This window comes from Sparus aurata, chromosome 5, assembly GCF_900880675.1.
Source record: "Sparus aurata chromosome 5, fSpaAur1.1, whole genome shotgun sequence".
In the NCBI taxonomy this organism is placed as follows: domain Eukaryota; kingdom Metazoa; phylum Chordata; class Actinopteri; order Spariformes; family Sparidae; genus Sparus; species Sparus aurata.
The window spans coordinates 10,230,921-10,258,224 of record NC_044191.1 but is presented as its reverse complement, the minus strand read 5'-3'; the positions used below and the strand labels follow the sequence as shown (position 1 = coordinate 10,258,224).

General features: G+C 41.6%; 2 protein-coding genes across 3 annotated transcripts; one reads left to right on the top strand and one right to left on the bottom strand.

Moving 5' to 3' along the window:
• Nucleotides 1-835: 835 nt before the first annotated feature.
• On the top strand, nucleotides 836-9,959 carry prlhr2a (prolactin releasing hormone receptor 2a). The gene is made up of 3 exons (XM_030417687.1): nucleotides 836-1,154; nucleotides 4,596-5,076; nucleotides 6,725-9,959. Exons 2-3 carry the CDS (start codon nucleotides 4,616-4,618, stop codon nucleotides 7,359-7,361), a joined length of 1,098 nt encoding a protein of 365 aa, XP_030273547.1. The 5' UTR covers nucleotides 836-1,154; nucleotides 4,596-4,615; the 3' UTR covers nucleotides 7,362-9,959.
• On the bottom strand, nucleotides 9,287-24,743 carry rab11fip1a (RAB11 family interacting protein 1 (class I) a). Of its 2 annotated transcripts, XM_030417685.1 has the most exons (6): nucleotides 24,005-24,743; nucleotides 17,142-17,578; nucleotides 16,175-17,027; nucleotides 12,111-13,868; nucleotides 11,656-11,761; nucleotides 9,287-10,906 (listed from the first exon to the last, which is right to left on the bottom strand). In XM_030417685.1, exons 1-6 carry the CDS (start codon nucleotides 24,352-24,354, stop codon nucleotides 10,706-10,708), a joined length of 3,705 nt encoding a protein of 1,234 aa, XP_030273545.1. In that variant the 5' UTR covers nucleotides 24,355-24,743; the 3' UTR covers nucleotides 9,287-10,705. The 2 variants fall into 2 exon arrangements, with proteins under 2 accessions (XP_030273545.1, XP_030273546.1); XM_030417686.1 differs by lacking the exon at nucleotides 12,111-13,868 and having other exon boundaries at nucleotides 24,005-24,735.
• Between the last annotated feature and the right edge of the window lie 2,561 nt (nucleotides 24,744-27,304).

Below are 27,304 nucleotides of genomic sequence, written 5' to 3'. Positions count from 1 at the left end.
GAAAGACATTTGATGTGTTGAATATCTGAATTAAAAAAAAAACCTCTGAAAGGCATCAATACGACGAATAAAGCCAAAAGATCAAGTGCAGTGACTTGAATTAGCTGAGTTGAGGCCAAGCAGACAGCTCTTGGCTGCCTGTCACTCAAAGCCCCAATTTATGCATGACTTTAAGACTTAATATACTGAAAACCAGAGGGTGATATAAAATGTCTCCTCCCTACAGTTTTCATGAAGGGAGAAATTATATATAGAGACCAAAACGGTGTTTGTACCAGGCTGTAGACGTGTTTATTTCTGCTATAAAATTGGGCTAATGGATTATGGACATTGTCCTATGGAGTCAGCCTCAGGTGGCTGTTCCAGGAACTGCAGTTTTTGGCAGGCTACTGACCAAGACTTAAAGCTGAGTTTCAGAATTTGTAAGCGACATCAGGCATATGTTTGAGCAGACCATGGGACAAAGTCCAGCTGTGTTTGTAGTGACGAAACAACTATTTTAAGCCAAAACATATTTCAACCCTAAACCCAACATGTTTCTGTGCCAAACCTAACCACTGCAGGAGCACCGTTTTTTTTTTTCATTTAATCATATTTGTAGAGACAAGATCTGCCAAACTTTACACTCGCACCTGGGTTTAGAGCTGATATCAGGCTAAAAATTGACATTTTACATTTTCTTTTATATTGAGAAATATTATGGAGAGCCATTCGAGGACTAAATGCAGAAATGAACAGAGAGACCAACTGTAACTTCTCTTTCTCCAGCAGCCTAAAAGCAGCTGTGTTGGTGTGACTGCAGGATTATTTCACAGGACTTTTTCGTTGAAGCCACGCAGATTCAACGATCCTCAGCGGAGACACACGCGTCAGAAGCTCTCTCGGTCACCGGAGCTGTCAGTCAAGTTTACAGAAAGATATAAAAAGCGAGCCATCCCCGTCAGACCTGTTGATCGCCTGACAACACTCGTGCCACCGCAAGTCCACGATGACACCCCAGATACCGCAGGGTCAGAGGGCTGGTGCGTGGCTGTAAGTGCTGCTCACAGACCCGCAGGCTAGTGTGCGGTCACTTGCGTGAGAGGCGCGCATCTCTCCTGCGGCGCACGGACGCTCCGGCTGGATCTCCGCTGCAGCTCATCCACACACGGCGGGTAGGTCTGCTACTTTTCCTCCTGTTCGACGTCTGGAATTGGTTTGCGATCCAAAAAGGTAGAGTTGAGAAGAGATGGAAAATCATGCACAACTAATGCATCAAATCTGTATCAGTGCACTTAAAATAATAGCCTAATAATAATAATAATAATAATAATAATAATAATAATAATAATAATAATAATAATAATAATGATAAACAGATTTCCTCTTCTGATGCTCTTTTTTAAAAGTTACCTCTCGGGATTTCGTTGAGATTACTTTTATTGATTTACAATTTATTTCAATTTGCTCATGATGTGTTCCGCATGTACTTTTCTGTATCCCTCGAATTGCATCGCAGTTTCACCATGCAGCGTCTCTGTTCGACGCAGCTTCTTCTTTGAGACAGAGACAAATTTTATCAATGCTTTCACTGAAGCGTCTTAATGTCTCAGATATCAAAGTATCCCTCCGACTATTTCAGCAGAAGCTGAGGCACACAGCAGAGTTTAAACCAGTTGGGCGAGCAGATGAGATCTATAGGATATTTCCATGCCTATTAATATAAAATATTCTATTCACTTGTTGAAGAGAATATAAGAATAAGAGACCTGCTGCTGATCCTCCTGCAGGGATGTGAGAGGCTGCTGTGTCTGGGAGAGAATACAGTTCAGACATAATGTAAGCTGTGTTGGGCTCTCTGAAACAGCCAACTTTAGGTAGGCAGATCAATCAAGCAATCAAGCAATCAATCAATAGCTTAACAGGTGCATTCTGTGTGTGTGTGTGTTTGTGAGTGTGTTTGTGTGCGCGTGTGTGTGGGTGTCTGTGCAAGAGAGAGCGAGAGAAGCACTTCACCTTGTAGCCGTCCCTGCCTCATCTAGTGAAGCACATTTCCACCAGCTAAAGAAAAAGAAAAAGGAGCAAACTAAGCTCGATGAAAACAATATCCCCACGGTAAGTCATAATAATGAGGTAAAAAGTCACAGATAAGACAGCAATGAAAATCATTAAAAATTAAATCGAAAAACATAGAGTCAACAAACCAAACAAACATACAGTCAACAAACCAAACAAACATACAGTCAACAAACCTCACAAACATACAGTCAACAAACCAAAAAAAACATACAGTCAACAAACCAAACTGGTTTCACAGTCTGTCCAGTTTAAACACCCTCTGACTTCAGACTTCAGTCTGATTACAGATAAGTAACAGGTTTATACACTGTGACAATTCAGTTCTTTATCATGGTTTTTATTCCATTTCTCTTTGAGCCATGACATTATTCTAATACCTTCCATGCTGGTAACTTTGTGAAAGATCTGACATTTACTGTCAGTTTGGGTCAATTTGTGAGAATCTGAGACTGGGGGATTTTTCAGGGCATGTTTTTCGTCTGTTTTATTTGATCCCCGCTATTCATAAAAATCCTTATTTTTTTTGTCAAGTCAGATTTCCTTCAAGAGCTCCACCACAGGCTTTTGCTTTAACCAGCAGGAAATCTAAAATGGCACACTCACAATGCAGCAAATTAAATGTGTCACCGCTGAGTGAATCCATCCTCCCAGTACAGCCCTTTTCTGTCACCATCGTCCTCTCCTGTCACACCGTTGTAACATCATAATAGCTTCTTTACATTTTCCACAAATGGGCGAAAATATAGGTGGATTGTACTGATGTGAGGGGGAACCAGCCGGCTCCCGTGCACATGCAGAGTGATAATAGTCCAGAGTGTGTCTGAGTCACGCAGCAGCATTTTCCTTTAATATTTACTGTTGAAAAGCTGATGAAATAACTGAAAGGCCAATGACTCACAGTGACCAACAGGAGTTAAGTCTGAACTGTAGCACAATTGCCGACCCGCTAAAGACTGTAAACTGAAAACAGAAACAAATCTTTGTTGTATTTTTTTGATTAAGTTCGTCAAGTCTTTATTCCATTGAAGGAAAGTGACTGTCAGTGGTGATTTCCCCGCAAGATTGAGAATATATGTCATCACAAGGAAGTACTTTAACTGGACGGAGAAACCCGCTCATCAAACTTTGTCTGCGTCGACATGGGATTATTATAAAAGGGAAAATTTACATTGAAGGCACTTGATTGACACAAACTGTATATTGGTACTGACTTATAGATCAACCCAATAGCCAGAATAAATGTTAGCTAATTACCTTTCTGCAAAAACCGCAGGTCAGTTGAAACTGAACGTTTCTTTTTGTACCTACCTATTGTTGTTGAGGCAGAATTTTCTATTTCTATTTTGCCACAATGCTGTGCTTTGGGCACAAAAACTTGGTTAGGGTTAGGGGGAAAAAAAATATTGTTTCAGCTTAAAATGCCCGTTTTGGTCACGACATACAGCATTCACCACAGTTGGAAATGCCCCTTAAAAAACGTGTCTCCCTAAAAAAAAAACACCCGGTGTTGTCACCACAAAAAACAGCTGAGAAACACTCAGGTCTCCTTACAGAGGTCATGTTATGCTTTTGGGGTTTTTTGCCTTTCTGTTATTGTGTGGACTCTGTCCCACAGGAAACACACTGCTCCTGCACCGCCTGGTTTGGAGACGAGCCTTTACTTCCATTAACGTATGTGCGTCACTATGTAACAGGCCTCATATATATATTTATATAAATCTATATATTATAGAATATATGCAGCTGTACTGTAGCCATGGTTACCAGCTGTAGCAGCGTTATTTCAGATCAGGCCACCTTGCCAAGCATGACCCTCCCTACTCTGCCTCTGACTGGCTACATCTTGAGTAATGTGCATGTGCAACTTATTATCAATGATTAAACAAAGGCGAGATGTCTCACGTTCAAGGCACTGTGTAAAAGGGTTCTGAAGCAATGCACCATATTAGAAAATATGTATTTTGAACATTAAAGTATTCAAACCTGCTCTACTAGGACCCCCAAATAAAAGTATGAACCTGGAAATGTGTGTAAGAGTTTTTGATGCTGCAGAGAGGTCTTCCCAGGTCTCCATTTAGCTGTTTGTCAGCCTTGTAATAACACCACCAGCATCTCCTCCACCTCCTGATGTGAAAGCTGGTGAATAAGCATAGTATAAATGTCGACCATAGACGTGTCTGTGGTTTGCAGAAATGTTAACTAATGACATTATGTCCTGGCGACTGTGCTGAACAGATACCAGCCACCTTATTATTTCGGATTATTGTCATCAACATCAGTGCATTAATCCCTGAGGAATTAATACAAGTGTTGTCACCAAAAGTTAACGGGATCTGTTCAGGGACGAGACCCAGGCTCCATCTAAATTTCGTGGAGATCTGTTAAGTAGTTTTTGCGTAATCGTTCTGACAAACCAACCCACCAACTAATGACTGGGCACAAAGATAGAGTCATTCAGCATATTCTTAATACTTTACAGTGTTGAATGATCATGTTGTTGAATAAATGTTGTTGAATCATGATGTCCCTCCCTCCAGGTTGACATCAGTCCTTTGGGATGGAGAGCACAGGCAGTGGCTGGGCAGCTGAGCTCACCCCACCGTGTTTGATGCATGAGGTCAACGGTAACGACACGGGTCAGGTCTTCGAGGTGGCGCTGCAGAACGGCTCCTCCAACCGCAGCCCGCAGTTTGTCGGCGTGGAGTTGCTGCAGTCCTTCAAGCTGCTCATCATCCCCTGCTACACCCTGGTGGCTCTGGTGGGCGTCTTTGGCAACTACCTGCTCCTCTATGTCATCTGCCGCACCCGCAAGATGCACAACGTCACCAACTTCTTCATCGGAAACCTGGCCTTCTCCGACATGCTGATGTGTGCCACGTGCGTCCCCTTCACACTGGCCTACGCCTTCAACCCACGCGGCTGGGTTTTTGGCCGCTTCATGTGCTACCTGGTGTACCTCATCCAGCCGGTGACGGTGTATGTGTCGGTCTTCACTCTCACTGCTATTGGCGTGGACAGGTGAGTCATTGAGAGCCAGAAGACAGTGGACAGACTCTAGATAAACCTACTGGGGAGTTCTGTAGAACCTCATTTACAGGCATCCTGCATTCCATTCACATATCTTACAGTATGATGTATAGTGGGAAGTTTTAAGGCATTCATTCCGACCAACTTAGTCACCCTGTTATAAACTGCACATTATAAAGAAATAATACAGTGCGTAGCCTCTATTTAAATGCGACTATTTCTTGAAAGATGCTGTGCCCAATATGCTGTGGCAAACGCAATTTTAAGCTAGCCCTAAAAAAGCTTACATTCTCTGAGTTTCGAGGACTCTAGTGTACAAATGCAAGCACAATACAGGCTAATTTACAATGGTTTGTGCCACATTATTAATGGTTTGTGCTAAATTAATTCCCACCTGACAAACTAGGCACAAACTATGCAAATGTGTGACACAGTGATGTAGTGTGACATCACAAAGTCATAGAATTAAAGGGCAGGACTACTGACGAGGCATTTCAGGAGCAGTGTTGTCTGTGGGAGAGAGGAGCTTTGTAAATTGTCAAGATTTTTTTACTTGCACCAGAACCTTTATAACATAGTAAAGAGACGGGAAAAAATAAAGAATCTCCTTTAAGCTTGCTGATTTGGGGAGGCCACAGAAATGTAATATCCTGCTATATTCATAATACCACTTGACAATCTTTCGGCTTTGTTGAAGAGATGCATTTGCCACAATGAAAAAGGACACAGTTTTTCTAAAATGGCTGCTTGCATCATTATGCTGCAGATGCTTTAAAGCCCCAACCACGGTAAATGGTTGCATTTACATAGCGCTTTTCTAGTCCTATCCAGTGACTCAAAGTGCTTTACAACACTTGCCACATTGAACAATTAACACAAACATACACTGATGGCAGAGTGTGCTATGCAACATACAAATGTGCTAGTAAGAGGTGACAAAAGCCATTCACTCAAACACATTAAGGACACTTTGGTCAGATCAAACCACTGACCTTACTATTAGTGGATGATCTGCTCTAGTTCCTGAGCCACCTTTGTTCTTCTATTATACAATTCATTTACATGTAAAACAAGGTGATGAAATACACAGTTTAAAAAGCAGCCATCACGATGACCTCTAACTGCACGGCGTACACCGCGTGTACATGACAACTTGACTGTTCTTGTGAGTGAGGATTTTTTTCTTTTGTGTTGGAAACGGTCAATATGGTGTTGGTGCTGCATTTATCAAGCTAATACCGTACCTTCCCCCACTGCTCTTGACTCCACAGTTTTGTGGTCTTAACACCAAGCTGTGTGCCAGAAGCCCAAACCCTGCTTTATCTGTAAACACCTTGGCAACAGTGGCAAAGCTGAATAGATTTTTTTGTGAAGTTAGAAGCATAATTTTTTTTTTCTTTTGGAGAACTGCCAATGTGGTGTTGGCATCCACCTGTGGTCATTTAGAGGCTGTCTTACCTGTGGTGCTCAACAGCTGTACCATCACCTGCATGTTGATTGCTATTGGCAAGCAATTCTGCTCCTCTTAACTCAAGTTTGGCAAGTTTCCATAGCATTTTTCGAAAAAAGTTTCGATGGATGTATCAAATCTGACACAAGTCTGGTAACATTAGCTTTCTTCTCGTCTGCTTCTTCATAGATACTATGCCACAGTTCATCCACTGAAAAAGCGGATCTCAGTCTTGGGGTGCACCTACATTCTGTCCGGGATCTGGCTGCTGTCCTGCGGTCTGGTGGCTCCAGCGGTGGCTCACACCTACCATGTGGAGTTTAAAAATGAAGGCTTCACCATCTGCGAGGAGTTCTGGATGGGCCAGGAGAGGGAGCGGCTGGCGTACGCGTACAGCACCCTCTTCATCACTTACGTCCTGCCTCTGTCTGCGCTCTGCATCTCCTACCTGTGCATCTCGGTCAAACTGAGGAACTGTGTCGTACCCGGCCACCGCACTCAGAGCCAGGCGGAGGCGCAGCGCATGCGCAAGCGAAAGACCTTCCGGCTGGTGAGCCTGGTGGTGGCGGCCTTTGGCTTCTGCTGGATGCCCATCAGTGTGTTCAACGTGCTGCGCGACATTGACATCGACCTGATCGATAAGCGCTACTTCCTGCTCATTCAGCTGCTCTGTCACCTGTGTGCAATGAGCTCGTCCTGCTGTAACCCGTTCCTCTACGCCTGGCTGCATGACCGCTTCCGCGCCGAGCTCCGCAAAATGTTCACATGTCGCCGCCGCATCGGCATCTCGGCCAACAACTGCGCCACAGCCAGTGTGGTGTTGTGAAGCTCCTTGTTTATATGCTGCTGTTGGTTAGTTCTTGATTGTACTCTTCTCATTTTTGTGACAATTAGGTTAGCAGAATTAGACAAGTGTAGAGGATACAAGTCCCATTTCTTTAAGGTAATCAAGCTATTATCGAAGGTGTCTAGCTTCGGGCAGGGATAGGCTCAGCCCGCTTAACCATCGTCATGGTCAGAAAAAAACATGCGTGGACTTGTATATGAAAGAATGAAAGTGTTAGTTAAGTCAAATAAGTCTCATGTCTCTTATAAAAAGATAAAGTTAAAAGTCCTCTTACCGATACATCAAGTAAACAAGGTGTGACCAACAGCGAAGAGCCATTGAGGGATGAAGAAAAGAGAGGGAAGGAAGTGAGGTGAGGAGACTGTGAGAATAATTGTACCAACAGTACAAAAGATGCTCAGTGCACACTCCCTGTTCTCGTCGTGTTCAGACACAGACCCACAGACCCGCGGGCTGCACGCTTTCTGTTGTTGATGGAGGGTTAATGGCTCAGATTACGCACACAGACTCAGCCCAGTCACCAGAATGAACTGTTTGCAGTAAACATTTCTGCAAACCACCATATGTGTCATTGACTATGTTCCATATTGACGTTTCTACAAATGTTCAACATACAACGCGCTCATTTTGGAAGGTAGAGGGGATGGTCACTGTAGATCGCGACTGTGTTTCTACATCTGTAAGTGTAAAACAGGATATCTGGACCCTAACCCTAACCCTAACCAAAACAGGTATTTTAAACCAAAAACTGTATTTTTTTTCTACCCCTAACCAAGTGACTTTTGTGCCTAAACCTAATCAGATGGTAAGCACAGCCTCGTCCCAAGACAGAATTACAAATTGAACGTAAAGAGTTGTAAAGTTGCACATATCCCTGGCTTGCAGAGACGTACATTGTCATCGTTTTTTCTGGCAATTGGGTTGCGCACAGTGCGAGGATTAGAAAAGATACAGTATACCGTATGTTCTAAATGTTCGTTTAACTTTGGTTGAGTTTTTCTTCATTTTTCTTTATGTATGTCAGGGATCATGTACAAGAAGAGATTTCGCTAGCCTGCTATGAATTTCCATCAGCAGTCCATTTGCTAAACTCTAGTTTATTCGATGATGGGAGAAGGACAGACTGAAGAGAACGATCTGTCTGCCATATACCTTACAGATAATGACAACCCTCCATGCCAGCCTTGGCTAACTTTGATTTTGTGATATCTGGCCTAGGATTCACTTGAGGCACATCACTTGAGGTAATTTATTAGATTTTATGAAAGTCCCTCTAGAGTCATAAAACCCTGTAAGCTCATTTGTTGTGTAAAATCCTCAAATCAAACTGAATAGCCTGCCTGCCTTTTGCAAAGATTCAACTCATCTATTCAGGCAATGTCTCTTTCACATGTTTTCACATTTCACATTTTTTGAATTCAAGGATAAGACCTCATGGATTAGAAAAGTTTTTGTAACTGTCGGCACATCGCATGAAAAAGACCTCAATCAACAGCATGTTAATCCATGTCACTGCTGTCAGACTTCACCTGCCTGAGTGTGGCTCTTAGAACCAAACCAATTCATTCCTAGTCAAAGCATAAAACTTCAAAAAAATATATAAATATATATTTATTTTGTTTAAAGGCTTGATAATTTCCTCAAACTGTATTTTTTTTATTTTTTTTGCCAAACATTTACTCAAGCAAATAGTATATAGTGAATTTGTCGGGGCACTGAAAATAAAGCTGCTGTGAGGGCAAATGCTTGAGTCGTCACTGTGATGTGCAGCTCATTTGAGCGAGTGCTTTATGGTAAAATATGTGGGTTAAATATTTCATACGTAAGCTCCATTTCATCCATCTGCTGTACATACTGTAAAAAACCAGAGAGCTAATTTTAAGTCATTGCAGACACAAACAAACTGGTGAAATAACTAGTGTCTTTATTTCAAATAAAAATCATATTTTGCTCAGCATCACTTCTTTCAGACGTTTTACATCGGGTGACGTGTAATCATCGTGTCATCGGGCTGCACATTCTTTAACCTCCAAGTCCAAAGAGAAAGAAGAGAGGTAGCGTACAACGTCCATCCAGCAAATCAGACAGGAAAGTCATGAAAAAGGTTCTGAAGGCACAGGGCTGTACATTCTGGAGATTAATATTGCTATCATTTCTGCCCAAACATAAAATAATAGTCATATCAAGGCATATATGCAGGGTTCATTCATTAGTGTAGTTCACATACAAAGACAAGGCTGGTTGGTTATTATTACAGACACTGATACTATTGCTGTTCCTCTGATGACTACCTTTTGATTATCTCTTGGTTCTCATTTTATAAATACAACAAACAGTTTGATTCTGCACGATTACTTGCATAATATTTCTGTGTGCGCAGGCTAAATTACAGCCACAAGAAAGAAAAAGAGCTACTGCGTAATTCAAACTGTATACACTCCAAGAAGCTCCCTGTTTTATTTATTGCTGGTTTTCTAAATAAGACCCCTCTGAAGCAATAATAGGCACAGTGTATCTCTCTAAGGGCTGGAAGACGAGCCGACATTCAAGTGGTGAGTACAACAAAGGAGGAATGTTAAAAAAAACAAAAAAAAACACACATGCTAACCATGAGGGCAAAGAGAAAATAAAAAATAAGACTCCAGTGGTGGAGGGAACAGTCAATGTGCACTTGTTATATAAACAGACTTTATCTTTACTCAGCTCGTAAGGTCATAATTATTTAATTAGTCATGACCTGAAGAAATGCATTAAATTATAAATGTATTGCAAATATATTTATATGAGAGACATGTTACATTCTTACCACATCAAGGTGCTGCATGGACTTGTATTGATTGTTTATGTTTATAATCATTAATCACACAGCAATAAGTTACACAAAGCACGGTGTGAACAGCCAGATAATGGTTAAAAAAAAAAAAAAAAATCAAAAGTTTTTTTTTTTCTCTCTGTATTATTAGTACATCAAATAAAGCTCAACCCAAGTTTCATCAAGTACATTATATAAATCAGGGTGTTGAATAGATTTTGAAGTAGGAAGTTTATTTAAAGCAAATTCCAGTACCTTAGTGTCAAAACATATACATTCATTTGCCTATAAAGACTATTTTCCTTGCTTGTTATTAAGTAATCACCAAATGTTATTAGTTCAGAGTCCGTTTTACAGCATTCTCAAACAAATCTGACTCTGAAACTGAAAAAGTGCATGATGCTCCAAGACCTTCATAGAGATTGTGCCTCTCAGTACACAGTACAACCACACAGTACAAACATAACCGGGTCCCTTAAGTGGGACTCTCTTCTCCCCAGAAGCCGTCGCCTTACACCGGCTTGGCGTTGAGAGAATGCAGGATGGAGGGTTTCTCATCTATGACGCGGACCAGCAGGTTGTCGATGTACTCCTCGAGCTCAGTGATCTTAGCGTCCTTCCTGGAGAGGTCGGTTTGCTGCTTCACCACCAGTGTGATCAACTCTTCCTGTGTCAGCTGGGTGTAAGGGCCACTCCCCGCTGTGTTTGCCGGCTGAGGGGAGTGAGGAGACAGTAAAACTCGAGGATCAAGGATTTTCTTTATTGTCATTCAGACTATACACACAACTAGTACACAGCAGAGCAAAATTACATTGCGTTTGGCCTTCAAACTAAAAAGGTGAAAAACGTAAAAACATATACCATAGAATAAAATGCAAATTCTGAATAAATCAGAAGCAAAATACAAAAGATAACTACATCTGCGGAGTGAAAAAACAACGTAAGTCTACCTTTTGATGTGTCATTTTTATGCCATAGTTCTATCTATTGATAGTCGCTATAACCTGTGATTATCTGATGATCAATCCGCAGAGTTAGAAAGCAAATCTAGAGTAAAGTAAAAGATAATTAAAAAATGACTGTGGCATAATAGTGGCTTATGTGTTACTAACAACTGAGCCCTGTCAGCTGCCTTACGCACATGTGCAACTCTCAACGGAGATGAGATAGAAGCGATATGTCTCACTCCTGAGCAACTTGTGTAATCAGTTCTTCAAAAAAATTGGTGTGTCTAATTCAGACGGCTATTGATCAAGACATTTCAAAACAAGTTTTATGTCTTCTGGATCAAGTCTGATGAGGTATATGGTCTGGAAAAACAAACAGGCAATCCACTCTCAATCGCCTATTTAACCTGTGTTAAAAAAAAAATATAGCACACATGCTTATTTCAGCGTTCAAGTGGTCTAAATGTGCAGGTGTTTTGATCCTAGAGTGTCATTCATGTCAACATGGCAGTACCTGAATTTTCCCTGGTGTGCTGTCACGGACCTTTATCTCTTTCACAGCAGGGGTGCCGAAGGGACTCTTGCTCTCAACTGTGCTCATGGGCTTCACAGGATGAGGCCTGTAAAGAACGTGCACACGCTGTTATTACAAAATCTTTAAAACATTACATGTGAGAACAGTAATATGCAAAAAAGCTCCACTGAATATAATAAGAAAACATACTGTAAGGAGAATAAAAAGATTAAACAATTCAATCTAATGTTTTGCAAATGTTCCAAACCATTCCACTGTTATTCAAAACCACTATCCAGAATTAAACTCAAAATGGAGGAAAGATGCCAAGAAATCACAAGCTTTCAGAACAGTCACACCCAGTGTCGATCCCAACACCTTTTCTGCCTTCACATACAACAACAGCGGGCGGATGCCCTTTACAAAGTCAAGATAAACACCCTGGTCAGTCTCACCTGCGTGGAATAAAGGACAGCCCACCTCCATTGCTATTCTGAGCATTGACAGGCTGAGTCTCAGAGGGTGCGACCCACGCCCTCAAAGGCATCTTTCCCTCAGACAAACCTCCTGCCAGAGGCTCTGGTTCCTCCATTACTACCTGGTGGGGCTCTGTGAGGTTCAAGATGAAAGGTTCAGCTCCAAATGGATCCTCTCCTCGATACACATGGCTATGTGTCTTCACATCAGCCTGTAGCTTTGTTGTGAAAGCCTCATTGGTGATATTTTGTGCATTGAGGCCTTGATAAGCTGTGGTTCTGGCTGATTCTTCTTTAAATGCGGGTTCTTGTCGAGACTTCGATGTCCTGTTATCAGGCTGAGTTGTGGAAGGAGGTGTCTGGTTTCTTCTCTGTGAATTCCTTCTTTGGAAAGCCAGACTGTCTACCTTTGAATCATCTTTTTCCCTGTGCTCACTGTGTTTGATTGAATCACTGCCGTTAAATCTAGCAAATGGGTCTGTCAGTTTGTCTTGATTAAAAATGCTATCCAGATCACCTGCCGTCAGTCCCCGATCTTCAAGTTTCTGCTCTTTTCGTACATTATGTTTAAAAAGGTCATCAGCTTCTTGGTTCCGCTTCATCTGAGCCCATGGGTCTTTGGCAAGAAGATCAGTACTGGGGAACGGATCAAACGCTGCAAATGTCTCCACCTGACTGCCTTTTTTGTCCATGCTGCTCACACTTGAACTAGATAACATCTGAATGTTACTGTTCATGTTTTTGTCGGAGACAACTGGTGTGACAGCGGCGTCTTCCTGTTGTTCTGGCTCTTTGCCACTCACCCTCTGTCTGGGTTTGGCTGTGGGTGCCTCTTTGTTCATTGTGACTTGCACGTTTCTTTCATCGTTTGGTGGTGAAAGATCTTTGTTCAGTGGGCTAGCTGCTCTGGTTGCAGGTGATGGCTGCAACACCTTCCGTGCTCCTTCCCTGGACCTCGCTGAAGTTATTTCTCTGCTTGAAGCATCTGTGTTCACAGATCCTGGAACAGCAGATGGATTAGGCCTCATGAGAGATTGTTGGGGAATATTCTGGCTCTGTCTGTGACTGGATTCTGCAGCTGGTCGAGGTTGTGGGGTTGCAACTGGTTCAGGGGGAGCTGGGGCCGCCACTTTTTTGGTTGACACAGGTTTGGTCTCCTGAGGTTGTGTTTGGTTAGGCATCAAAGCAGGTCTCTTCTGTGGAAGTGAAGACCTCAGACTGGGTTCATGCTCCTCTGGGCCGTCCACACTCATTTCAGGACCCAGAAAATCTGATGGAATGTCCCTCTGTCTCTGATTGACCTCAGCGATGATGTGGTCCCATCGAGTTTGCCCTTGCACTCCGTGTCTTTTCTGAGGAAATAGGGTTTCATAATCAGGGAGTGGAAGAGACATCTTATTGCCTTGCTGCGGGCCGTCTACGTATGCAGGGTTATGGATTTGATTTCCTCCAGTTTGGGTGCCATGCGCTGGAAGAGGCGGCAGGGGGGCTCTTTTCTTCTTATCCGCCATGGTGGGTGAAGATCCCTCTGAGGACAAATTGTCTATGCTGCCAGGAGGGGAACCAGATAGGCTTTGACTTATGTTTGGTGGAGCCAGAGACGAGTGGAGGTTGGAGAAAGTATCAGGGGACTCAGATGGGACACTAGAAAGGGTTGACTCAGAGGTGGCTGGGGAAGGACACAGCTGACTGGGGGTTCGGCAGTCAGCGGGTTCAGACTCCAGAGATTGAGGCAATCTGCCGAGGAGTGAAGACAAAGGCCTAAGGGTCAGTTTGACCATCATCACCAATGTACAACCCGTCACCAATTAAACTAACATCTCACATGTCAACAGGTCAGTCACAAAAACTATTAAAGGCCCATCTACAACCTCATAATTTAGCCCAATAGAAAATTCACTATTTACTCAACCAATAGGTACTTTCCTAATTCTGCACCAAACTAGGCTTCCATTAAATATGACAAAATCATTTGCTGATAAAATGGTCTGCCGTCAGTGTCAAAGGCACAACCCACAGACAGAACATCTAAGATTCACATGCCTTGTGGTTAGCATTTCTATTTTTAGCTGCGACTCTCACGTTGAGGAATTCTGACTGTCCAGTATGAAAAGACGACAATGTGACATCTCTTCTTTGAGATTATCTCACTTTGATTAAAGGTGGTCCAACATAGCATCAGAATATCCCAACTAAACAGTACAAACAACTTTACAACCCTAAAAGCCTTGAAAACAAGGACCACTGGAACATAAATGACAAGAGCAAGATCACAAGAGCAAGATCAAACTCCTTACCATTATGGACTCCTTACGTATGAAAAATCCAGCCGAACCCCAAAAAATAAATAAATAAAATCAAAGAACAAAATGAAATCAACCAGCACGTCAGCAAAGAAGGTAAGACTGTGGTTCAGTCCCTCCTTACGAGCTCTGCTCAGTCCACTACCTGTTCCACAACAACCTCAGAAACACCCCCAAGTCACACCCAGACTCTCATCTGTACAGCGACCAAACTGGTCAAACAGGTCCACCAACCGCTGGGTTTTGGTAATTCAAGACAGTCACAAGGTTGAGCCAATGTTAACAGAAACAGAATGGAAAGTTGTGAAATTCACAGTTACAGTGTTGACAGACATGGTACAGGGCCCAGCTAAATAATCACAAACAAGTGTTTTGGTTCAGTTAAATAGGATTTCTAATTGATATATGCGTGGATAACAAAGAGCAGAAGAAAACAATTCCTCTGTTGCTGGTATGGTTAGGTTTTTTTTTTTGGTTAGATTAAATGCACATATACAACCATGGTGCAATGGTGCCTTTCATTGTACGCTGCTTCATTTGTGATCCTACTGAAGGCAATATTTGAATCGTAGTTAGGTAAAGCTAAAAATAAAGTGACTCCAAGCAACCACAAGTGTCCCAAGTGTCATAACACTGACATAACAGTAACATTATTACATAACATTAATGCAGTGTGAAGCTGGATTCAGACCAAATCAGGTATGCCAACAGGTAATGCAGTGTAGTGTGGAGATGGAGGAGGACACAACCGATATGGCACAATGTGGTAGGAAAAAAAACCTCCATTGTGATTAGTTTGACAGATATGACAAGTGGGATTTGAATCACAATGAGTGGAAATTATACTTTGTGAGTCACAATTTGCATTTATACTGAAAAGAAAAGTCATAATGATTGAACAATTGTTGGGGTCTTTACCAAACAAACACATGTTCTTACATTTGGAGAACAACTTTTGGTCAGAACATCTCTGCAGCACTACAGAGCTTCATCATAATGCTGTTTCTTGTAATCTGGATATTGCACTTTGCCATATTCAGATTTTGACAATATTTCCATTAATTGTCCAGCCATACTTCCAGAGATACTTTCTCTATGCAACCAGTTTGCAGAGATTGTTTCTCCCATCCTGGCGCAGTATCCTGGCAGCAATGTAGTTTGAGGCTCCAAACAACATGATAGCAAATTGGAGCAATTTGGCAAACCTCTGAGTGTCTTTTTTTGGCCTATGTGACAGTATCCGTTTCACCCTGACACAGAACATCTTACAGCAAACAGCGCTTATATTATAAAAAATTTAGTATCCTATATAGTTGTCGACTATATTTATAGTATGCATTTAAATTTTTTTTTTTTTTTGGCCTTTATATGGCTTTTATTGACAATACAGCTGAAGAGGGTGACAGGAAACAGGGTGAGAGAGAGGGGGAGTGACACGCAGCAAAAGGAGCCAGGCTGGGAGTCGAACCTGGGTCCGCTGCAGAGCCTCAGCACATGGGACTCCCGCTCTACCAACTGAGCTAAACTGCGCCCCAGTATACATTTTTAAATGTAGTGTTAGCTTGAACAACAATACTGTTAATCTGTCTGATTAACATCTTACTGTATGTGAATTGCCTGTGCAGTGTGACATTGGGTTGTGTTTCTCCAAAACACACTAGCAACTGATCAAATCAATCACCTGATTTGGTTTGAATGAAGCCTTACTTGTTAAAAGCACCAAATAAAAAGAAGGCCTACCTGGGTTTGACTGCAGACACTTTAGCAGTGCGGTTGAGGAAGACCATGGCAGAGGGGGTTTGCTGGTTGCGGCTGGATTTCGGCTGATCAGCTGAAGGATCTGAGCTGAGGGGGATGTCATCAAAGGGGTTGGTGGTTGGTTGTGGGTCTTTGGAGTCACTGCGAGGGGATGGTGTGGGTTGATCCTCTTTAATGTGTTGCTGGACCTCCTCCTTTTTCTCCTCCTTCTTTCTGATCATTCCAAACAGAGACGTCAGCCTGTCGCTCATGGAGGCCTCCTCCTGACGTTTCTGCTCCTCAGCTGCTGCTTCCAGCACCCTGCGTTCTTCCTCTTGCTTTCTCCTCTCTTCCTCCTCAATCTGTTTCTTCCTCCTTGCTTCATCCTCAAGGAAGCGTCGCTTCCTCTCCTGTTCCTCTTGTACTCGGTTCTCCTCCTCCTCCTTAAGTCTCTTCATCTCTATCCTGTATTTCTCCTCTTCCTCCAGCTTCTTGGCATCTGCTATGCGCCTTTGTTCGGCCTGTCTTCTCTCCTCCTCCTCTTGATGGCGCTGTTGCTCCAGTATTGCCCTATCTGACTCTATGTGTATGGAGGGGACAGGTACACTGATGGGATCTGGATCAGATGTGTGTTTGTGGATGTCTTCCACAGATCCTTGGCCAGAGCTGTTCAAACTGAGAGTGGATCCACTCTTGGACTCTTCCTCTGTGTACACGTGGTTGCCGTTGATGCACAGGTTGTTCTGGTCACTGTTACTCTGCTTGGAGCGGCCCAGTAGGGAGAAAGGACCCTGAGACACCTTGCTGTCAGAGCTGCCGGTTCGCTTGTGTCCCAGGAATTTGAATTTCTTCTTACCTGTGGGAGGAGAAATAGTGAGTCATGACGTCACTGTGGACATGCAAAGCACCTTTATTTACGTTGCGCTGAGTAAACAGACAGTACACACTGAGCAGAGAGACATAAAGTTACCTTCGGGAGAGTCAACATTAAGGCCAGATGAGCGGCTGCCACTGAGAGATGAATTCTTCTCGGGCAGAGACCCCAGCGTAGACATGGACTGCGAGATGTTACGCTGCAAGTTTGATTTTGGCGCAAAGAGTGTTTTGAATTTAGATTTCTTTTTCACTCCTGGAGACTGATTGAGCGACTGTGAATCTGGCTCAGCATCGCTGTCGGTGAGGACCTGGCTGACGGAGGGAACAATAGCTGAGGCAGAGTCAGAGAAGCCATCCTTTTTCTTCCCACGGACTTTGTCCTTCAGCTTGGAGATGCGGGAGCGCGGCTTGTCCTGCATAGAAAGGTCAAACATGCTAGCTGACATGTTGTTTCTCATAAATTGGACATCAAGCAGCACCTCCCCTCGCGCCTTGTCCTCTTTTCCAGACTTGTCCACCAGCTTGAACCAACTGAAAAACAAAAGGGACAAAATGAAACAGATGGTTAAAGTGGAATTTTTGCATCATATGAATTTCCTGAAGATAAAAGATAGGCTTGTATATCATTAAACCACAATAAACTCACATTTAATCAGGTCATTTAGCCTCATATTCACCCTTAAAGAATGTAATAAAAAACAAGGCAATAGGGTGAGACATTTTCACTTGAACACATTGTATTATCAAGCCTTACTGCAGACTGCAGACAATGAAGATTTAAATGAATTAAAATGAAGAATAAGACAAATCACTGCCATTGTATGAATCAGATACAAAGGCTCAGAGGTTATTAACGGGTTCTAATACAGCCTTCTGTTGGGCTAAATTACATTTTTAGATTAACTGTTTAGTTGCTTAGAGACGATAATCTCAAAATTGAAATCGCTGATCAATAGTTGAATCAATCAGGCAAGTAAAACAATCGCTTCTTCTGACTTGCCATGATCTCAAAGGCAGGTTAATTAATGGCAGGTTAATTAATTAGGTGTTTCACTGAAAAAACAATGAATTGATTTATCAATGAAATTAATTAAACTAATCTTTAGCTGCAGGTTTATTTAGTCCCATGTGCTAAAATTCTTACGCACACTCGAGGTAAAACAATTAATGGATTAAACAATTAATTAAACAAATATTTTAAACTGCTTAGTTGTTCAGTTGTTTGCTGAGCAAAAATGCAAACATTTCTTTGGTTTCAGCTTATCAAACGGTAGGATTTGCTGCAATTTGACTGTTGCACTGTTGGTCGGACAAAAGGAGCAATATGAAGACTCTTGCACTGTGGATATCAACATTTTTGTGATATCAACAATTGTGTGTAATTAGTGTTACTACAACCCAGAAAGCTGGATTGGCACTACAAAACTGCCATGTAAAGAAAAAGTCATGTATGGGCCCATTTAAGCTTATTAAATGAGGTTAACGCTGAATACAATAGTGTAAATAAATCCAACAGAAACGTCTTGGGCTCTAACAGCTCTGACTTTAAATGCTTGTTGACCTGAGACTCATGGTTATCATTAACTAACATACAGCTTGTTCCAGTTCCTGTTGGGAGTGCCATGCCAACCACAGATAAAGCCTGACAATTACAGCTTTGTTTAGCCCCCCCCCCCCCCAAACGTCCTTTCTGTTGCACAGGATCAGCACTTATTGTCTGCAAGGGAAAGGTTGGAGCGTTCTGGAGAGCCCTTTCTACAACTATTCCATAACAGGCGATTAGTGCCATTAACAGATGCGTTCTGCTTGTATAATTACAGCCTTGCTATTATTAGATGTACTAATACTGTCACAGGAGTGCCCGTGGCGGTGAGCCTTTCCCCCTCTGAACTCTTTTGTTACACAGCAGAGCCCTCCGACTGATTCATTTACTGGTTTTTGTTACACACATTACACACCGAGTTCATGTTTCTAACAATCATCAGTCATTTCTCATTACAGACACGCAGCTCTCTGCATAGCAAATATTATAACATCCAAAATGCCCTTATACAACCCAAACACTTCATACACATCAGGATCAACTCGTATACCAAAACGCTGACAGCTTTTGTTTTAACATTTGTCTCTCAAAGGTAAAACTTTATTTGCTTTTTTCCATTATGACCTGTGCATTTTTCCCTGAGAAATTAACAAAAATGTCAGTTTTCCTACTCATAACACCTGTGAAAAAAACTTTTTGCACACTTAATCCATCCCTGACAACATTCTGCTTATCATGTCCACACATCCAGCATTCACTGGATCCAAGAGGGACATCTGATCATGTGGCAGCATGGCGATCATAAACTTGATGGTGCTGAGGTATGTGGAGTAAATTGGAAGGAAAACTGACACCACCCTGGGGTGGGCTTTAACCACTCTGTGACTGGAGAACAGTGAAATGCTGCACAGTCACATACAGTTACACATTTTCTGGATTCTGCCTCATTTGCCCCCCTATCTAGAGTTGGCACAAGTCTTTAATGGTGGTCATTAAGGAAAGAACATAGGTGCAATTACTTGTTTATACATTTAGATGCTGATGTAGCCCGATGTGGCAATTTGCTTTCTAGCTGAAAGTAATGTTGTGGTTTGGGACAGAACAATTTTTACGATATCAAATGTGCAGAGTGGGCTGTAAATCCACAGAGATTTGGTAGTGGTTGTGTTTAAGTAAAAAAAACATTTCATAAAAAAAAAAACTGGGGTCACTGTGCGATTTCTCTTTGATCCTTTGTAGAGTAATATGTGAGCTCTAAGGTTTATTCGACCCTTGTTAGAGACAAACTGAGGAATAGTAACACTATCTATTACCAAATGTAAATCTAAAGCATGGTGAGGCATTGACCAGACAAATATCTACAGTTCAGTTTAGTTTAGTGTCATGCACTGTAGCAGACATCCAGACTGGCTCCTCTGAGGATAACAGTCAGGAAACAAGGCTGGGAGTGACCCAACATTCCTCAAACACTCTCCAACATGCAGGGAGGAACGTGATGTAATGAAAGTTACACTGAGTCTAATTCAAACATCCCTCAGTCCCCACCCTAAACCAAGCATGTCAAGACAAACAATCACTAACTAAGCCAAAGCACAAGGACTGAGAGATCATGCTCTCAAGCCAATCAAGAGACTGTTGGTTGTTGTCCCGTCTAAGTGGATTACATTAGAGAACACACCATAGATGACTGTGCACACACAATGCATTGTTGTGATTATGAACAGACGGGCAGGGTGTACATGTTCTGTTAGCACAGAACTAAAGACGCACGTTCTCACAGGTCCTGCTGGACAGGTTCCCTCTGTCACCTGTCGAGGGTAGTTCTCCTGTAGGTCTCATGTTTAATGATTAACAGGAGAGGCTGTATTTACCCTGTGAGTCACCAGAGTGGATTCAGCCAGTAAAGTACTAATGCTGTGAAATACAGATTCCTACAAAATACATTTTTTACACATCAGTAGCATTTCAAGGGTTTTTAAGGATCATCAGGGAGCACCAGACATTGTTTTTAAAAAGTTTCTAGGATCACATTTTGTTTGAATTCTCTTACCATGATTCCCATGTTGGATGAATAAACATGATACATCTGTGTGGGAGATATTTTTGGTTTCTTTGTTTACATAATAAATATTGTAGCTAAGGTGCCTCAACACATGAACCTGACTCAGGAGAACCGGCTCTGCAACAGCTGGATCTGATCCAATACTGTAACTGAACAATTCCCATAAATGGATTGATTGTTGAAGTCATTTCCCCCTATATTTGTCCCGTTGTGCTTAAAGGCACACCGTGTGAGATTTGTCCCTTGCCGTTTTTCAACACAACATTTAAAGTGAAGGAAGTGATTCTGAGAAAGACAGTTGAATTTTGAGTCTCATTCCCACACCACGGAACACAGCAGAACATTAGCAACAATACAGAGAGAGGGCAGGGTCTGTGCAGATATAGACACTTCCTCCAGGTCATAAGTGAGGATGATGGAGAGGGAATTTTTTTTTGATGACTATACATCACATTTTCAGAAACCTTTTCAAGGAAATCCTGACTACTGGGTAATGACTAATGGAAATTTTACACAATTTTCTGACATTTTATAGACCAAACAAATACTTGTACTCTTACAATCTTAGAAATAAGCTTGAAGATCAGATTAACATGTAAAATAACTGTTAGTCGCAGCCACAAACACAAGACATTACTGTTAGACTTTAATCACAGATTCTTAAGTCATTTGCAAATGTAAAAAATGCACTCAAATAAGCCCTTTAAATCCACTCACACTAGGGCTGCATGGTATGATTGTCATCAATTTTTCGATCACAATTTTCATTCTCACAAAAAACACTATTAAAATCATGATCCTGTGTACACTTTGGGGCTCTGCACCAAAGAAGCATGTTTTCTTACATATGGAGAACCAGATTTGTAGGCAAATGCATCTCTGCAGCACTAAGTCACATAATATACCTTTATCAAAGAATTGGTGCTTCTTTGGATATAGCCCTTAGTCGTATTGCAAATTCAATTCTATTTCAAAATATTGTGCAGCCCTGATAACAACATGAATGTAACATAAAACCAATCCTTTAATTGAAATAGTCACTTAGTTTTTCATTAGAATGTCTGTTGATATGTGACAGTGACTCATATTCTCGCACAAACTCGAATATAAGGTCCGATAACCTCATTTCAGCTTGAAAAGGCTACACTGTTTTGTCTGAGAGGCAACAGCAGAGTTCCATTTCAGCAGAATAACAAAGTCTTCGGTGTCACGCCCTGTATCAGCACTATAGAGAAGTGGGATGGTAATCGAACACCGCGCGCTTCCAGGCGAAAACAGCAACATTCAATACCCAGCCTGCATAACTGGGTCTTAAGGGAGACCGGAGGAGCAAGCCAAGCTGAAGGAGACTGAAGGAGTTCAGACTTGGAAAGGAAAGTGCAAGGACTGAACTTTGCCACGAAAGTGTAAAAACCTACTGAGCAAACACAAGATAAAGTTTCAGATATGACGGTACAATAATCAAGTGAATGAGGTCATGCTGGCGCTGTATCCAGGCTGGCCTTGGTTGAGTGATTACGAAGAACTCATAACCAACACCTCACTTTATCAAAGGTCATATCGATATTAAAACTCGCACTTGGAAAGTTTTACCGCTGTTACCAAAAGTTGACAGAGTCTATTTTAAAACCTCTCTTACATAACAGGGAGTGCATGTACATCCCAATTCAACGCTAGCGCAACATTTTATTTTGGTTCCTGTTACACCCACGTTACACCCATGCAGTGTCAAAGCAAACATGTCATCCTGACTCATTTAACGTCTCTGGGTGTGAGCGGATGTATTGTTTGTTAGTAAATAGGCCTGGAGAATTTTACAGTAATAGCAGCAGCCTGTGAAAATTATTTTTCCACTTAGGCCTCCATGGAAGAGACAGTTCACACCACGGTATGAAGTAAAAGCCAAACGTCAGGGTTTGTCCAACACAGACGGAGAAGACAGAGGGAAGTACTGAGATAAGAATAATCTAGGACTGTTTTGCCACCATCACCATACAGTAGTTTCTGCTTTTCCTCTCAGACACTGATAAGAGGGGGGAGGGGACAAGAGGGTCCATCACTATGTTTTGACATTTTAAGGGCAATATCTAGCTTTTTTTTTAAATTGTGTTGCCTGTTTAAAGGTCTTGTGTTTGCAGAATATATAAGCGAAAGGTGTTGTGAAATCATTTGTGTTTCTATTTGTCTCTGAAACCAGAGATCAAGGATGGATGCATAATTCATTGGTAGGTTTCACAGTTTATGCATACAAGCAAACCAAGGAATGCTCTCAAATGATCAGAGACACTGTTTAAATATAAATATATGTAGAAAGCTTAGACAAAGGGCAGCTTGAGAACAGCTATAATGTGCAAAGTATAAATGGAGTTTTATTGATGCAAATCCAAAGACTGATGTCTCAGGTTAATTACTAAAAATATCCCCTGCTTGTGTAAAACAGGTTGTAAAATATTTCATATATTGGGTCCAAATCACCAAATCATCATTGGACTACCAGTTTCAGTTTCCTTAATGCTTCTTTATGATGTACTATGTAGGTTTAGGTCAGACATTAGTCTGAAGCCAAAATACTGCATTGCTTGATTTTTATTTTCATATACATTTATTTTACTTTGTTTATATTTGCGGGACCCATATAAGAAACCACCCGTTTGGCTTCTAACACAGTTCTGGGGACCATTTTCCCCACTGATGATGGCTTATTTAAAGAAATACTTCAAATAAATATTTGTGTATGTTTTACTACCTTATCAATATTGGAAATGTTACCTGATTTTATTTTTTTCCCAAACGACATAGGTCTGTAAGGGCTGACATATCCCAACAATTCAAATATGCATTTACCATGTCAGTTTGGCCCCAATTGTTGTCAGGGGTCCTTTAAGGTCTGCTTTGCAATAATCACTCAGGGCTAACTAGCTGTAGAGACAGGCTGTAATATTAATTCTGTATTGATTATAACAGCCAATCACACCCAGGGAGATGGGGGGCCCCAGGGAAACTTAATGGTTGTTCACTGACCTATTTTTTTGCAGACTACAGCTCAACCATGCTTTTAAGTGTTATGATGTTGCCTAGAGTCAAACATGATAGTTGTTGGTATTGGACTGTTTATTTGAATGGATTGCTTTAGTTCTGTAGAGTTGATGGAGACCTCATGGGGTGTTGCTGCACTGTAAACATTCTGGAATTAAGATGAAGGCTGAGCTACAACTTACAACAGAAGAAGAAGAAGAAGAAACTACTCTTAACTACTACAAACAACCTAACACCCTGGGAAAACACCCAATACAGATGTTGTGTGAAGAGTGAACATGAAACGGGTTAGGTCCACATCACAGCAGCCACTTACTCTGACTTTTTGCGAGTCTTGTTGTCGTGTAGATCCAGGAGGTTCACCACAGCCTGACCCAAGAACTTGTCGAGTCCCACCTGAGCTCGGTGCATTACTATGATATACAGCGTGCAGCGCTCAGCGTTTCCCGGGTGGAAGAGTGGCAGTTCAAACGAAGCCTCTTCTTTCCACACCGGAGCGATACTTTTCTCGGCCACGGAGGTAGAAAACTTGTCTTTGGCCACCTGGATGATGGCGTAGGCGTCGTTGGTGCCATTCTTGCCCTTCACCCGCAGGCTCCGAGCCTGATGCACCGTTACCTGGACACTCGTCGGGAACCACTGCTGGCTCTGGTCGGCCAGAGACATCGCGAAATCCGTTCAGCTTTACTTAATCCGAATCGTGTTATAAATAGCTCACTTCGTCGGGAACTTGGTCAACCTCTTCCTGAACTCCCTTTTTCACCTTCGGCGTCCTCTGCGGTTGGAGGTTTTGTTACCTAGCTTCACCTCAGTTCAGGAAGCTCAGTTTCGTGTCGTAATACTTCTCTTTTTTCTCTCCGTCACGTAGTAATTAAACTTCTAATAACACTGAAGTTAAGCTAACTCGGTTGACCAACTTTGAGCGGGTACTAGCCTGAGTAACCCACCCAGGACATCACTGCGATGCGAGTAATTCCTTTAAGAAGATACCATGAAAACAGTTCCCCAAGTAAAACAGCTCACTTCCCTGATGTTAGGAGTTCCCACCCATACTCTACAAACTGCCGCCTGATTGGCTGATATTTCCGTCAGTTTTTTGGAGCCCGTCAGTGATTGGACGGTGGTTTAGGGGGGCGTTGGACTATAGTGGACCGTTAAGAATCGCCGTCAGACACTGATCGTGAGTCAGTTTACCCTCGCTAAAGACATAGAGGAGTTAAATGGGACAAGGACTTATACTGAACTGAGTACAGTGATCTTATTCTGGAATTTACAGAATAAAAAAAAAATATCAAGGCACAGTATTTTTCTCAGTATTTTTTTTATGTCAGCGTTTATTTCAGAAGTTTTGTTGACAAATGTATAAGTGAAGTAAAGATTGAAGGTAATTTGATCATAATAGGCAAATAAGGTAGGCTAAGTGGAAATCTATTCTTATCAACAAAGCTGTTTTGGCACAACAAAACCGATAAGATGATAGTATTACTTATTTGAGGAAGCTCAAGGAACAGTATGTTCAGGTGAAGTAATACAATGTGAGTCATCCAGAACAAAGCAGGATGAAGTCACTCTGTTGTTCATCTTTCACTGACATCATCGTACCTGGAGCTTGAAATGACCACGGGCCTTTCATCATGAGGATTGAGACATAATTGACTTAAGGCAAGAAGTCAAGAACAAAATCTTTCATATCACCACATCTTCATGGGTTTTTAGAGGGTGTGTAATATTCAATACAGAGTACACGTCACTACAGACGGTTTCAGTAAGTGAAGAAGGCTGGGGCGTTCAGCAGAATTTAACATTCATTGATAAACAAATGAAAAAAGGTTAATTATTGAAAAATCTTTCCAAAGTTGCTCTATCCTTCATCAGCAAGGTTATTATGTTTTGTCAAAAAGTGTCTGAAAAAAAGACATTTGGTCAATCATGCATGCATTCTACTACGTTTACTGATTACAAGATTAGATCATGCCACAGCCAATATTAACACAGATAACAGTATCTGCACCTGATGTATGAAACACCTGAACATGATGACATTGAGATTCATACTGAATAATGAACAAGCGTGTCTTCATGCTTATACTTGTTCTCAATGAGAGGTTCACATGGAGTAGATGATCATTTTTTCATATTTCACATCCTGAATGCATCCTGCTGGGGGCTGATCCAAAAGCACACAGATTATCAAATAGTATTCACGACAGACTGGCCGTATCAAAACACAGGAAAGTAGCCATATACAGTATGTGATTGTCTGTATTTAATGACGACTTCCTCCCAAAGAACGGCGAAAAGCAGTGACAATGTGCTGCATAGTTTCCTGTAAATGAAATTTCCTGAATAAAATTGTTAAAAAAAAAAAAATTAATAAACAAACAGAAGTCCAGTTTAGGCCTTTTGTAAATCCCCTCACATGTGAAGGCAACATTCTGACTGAATTAATTCAAAAAGCTTACAATCTGCCCGCAGTGATGTTCTTTGTCAGGCCCCTGATGAGTATGAGGAATGTTTAAAACACTTCTAAAATTGCACTGAGAAGAAGGTTTGCTGTTCAGTCAGCATGGATTGGATGAGTAATTCATAAATCCAATGAGATTTGCCTGATTTGCGAGGTTCAGGGACGTGCACATGATTATAGAGGGGCAGGGGCTCAAAGTCAGGAAAGGGCAGTATGTGCCCATTTTTTCAGGCCTTCATGACATAATATGTAGATGAATTAATGTAAAATTAATTTAAAAAAAGTATTTATAGAAAGCTAACTACTTAGCTGTGTATCCTGTGTAGCTGTGAGTGATACGCAATTGCCATTTCTTTTGTGTGAATAAAGTATTGTCAACATGATTTTATTCACATTATCATAATACTGAGGTTTGGAAGACATGCAATTCAGCTGCGGTTCTTAAAAAGCAATACAACGCTGGTTTTATTATTTGGCTATTTATCGGAGGGCAAGTGCAAACTAGAAATACAGGCTACACATCTAAAAATGTGACAGACCCAAGAAATGACTACTGTGACTGTTATATGAACAGCAATGTTTACAACAGCAAAGTCGCAGTAAACCCAATATCTGGAAGAAGTTTAAGATTGGAGGCAAGATAAACAGCCGACACAGACAGCTGTCATATTTGATTATTCTTATCTCTCATTAACAAGCAGTTTGCTTAACAAGCATAAATGGACACTCTTCTGAAATGTCTCATATTTAAGCACGTTGAATAAGTGGAAGGCGACTTGTTAGCCCCCACAAGGAAGTTATGTTCATGGATTTATAACTCACAAAGGTTCAAATCGCTCCACTGTCACGTCTCATCTATGTGCGTGGTGGAGTTCTCTCTCTCTCTCTCAGAGACATAATGGAGCCGCTGCGGACAGAGAAGCGGCTTTATAGGCTCAACACACTCACAAAACACCATAATACGTACGAAATACGTACAGTAGATAACCGTACGGTGGCGTTTTTATACCGTCGTTTATTTCACATCCCTATGCACAACAGGAATGTATTTATTCATTTAAAAACACACACAAAAAGGGCACTTTATAATACGAGGCAAAAAGGGCAGGGGCTCAAGCACCCCTCGGGCCTTATGTGTGCACGTGCCTGGCG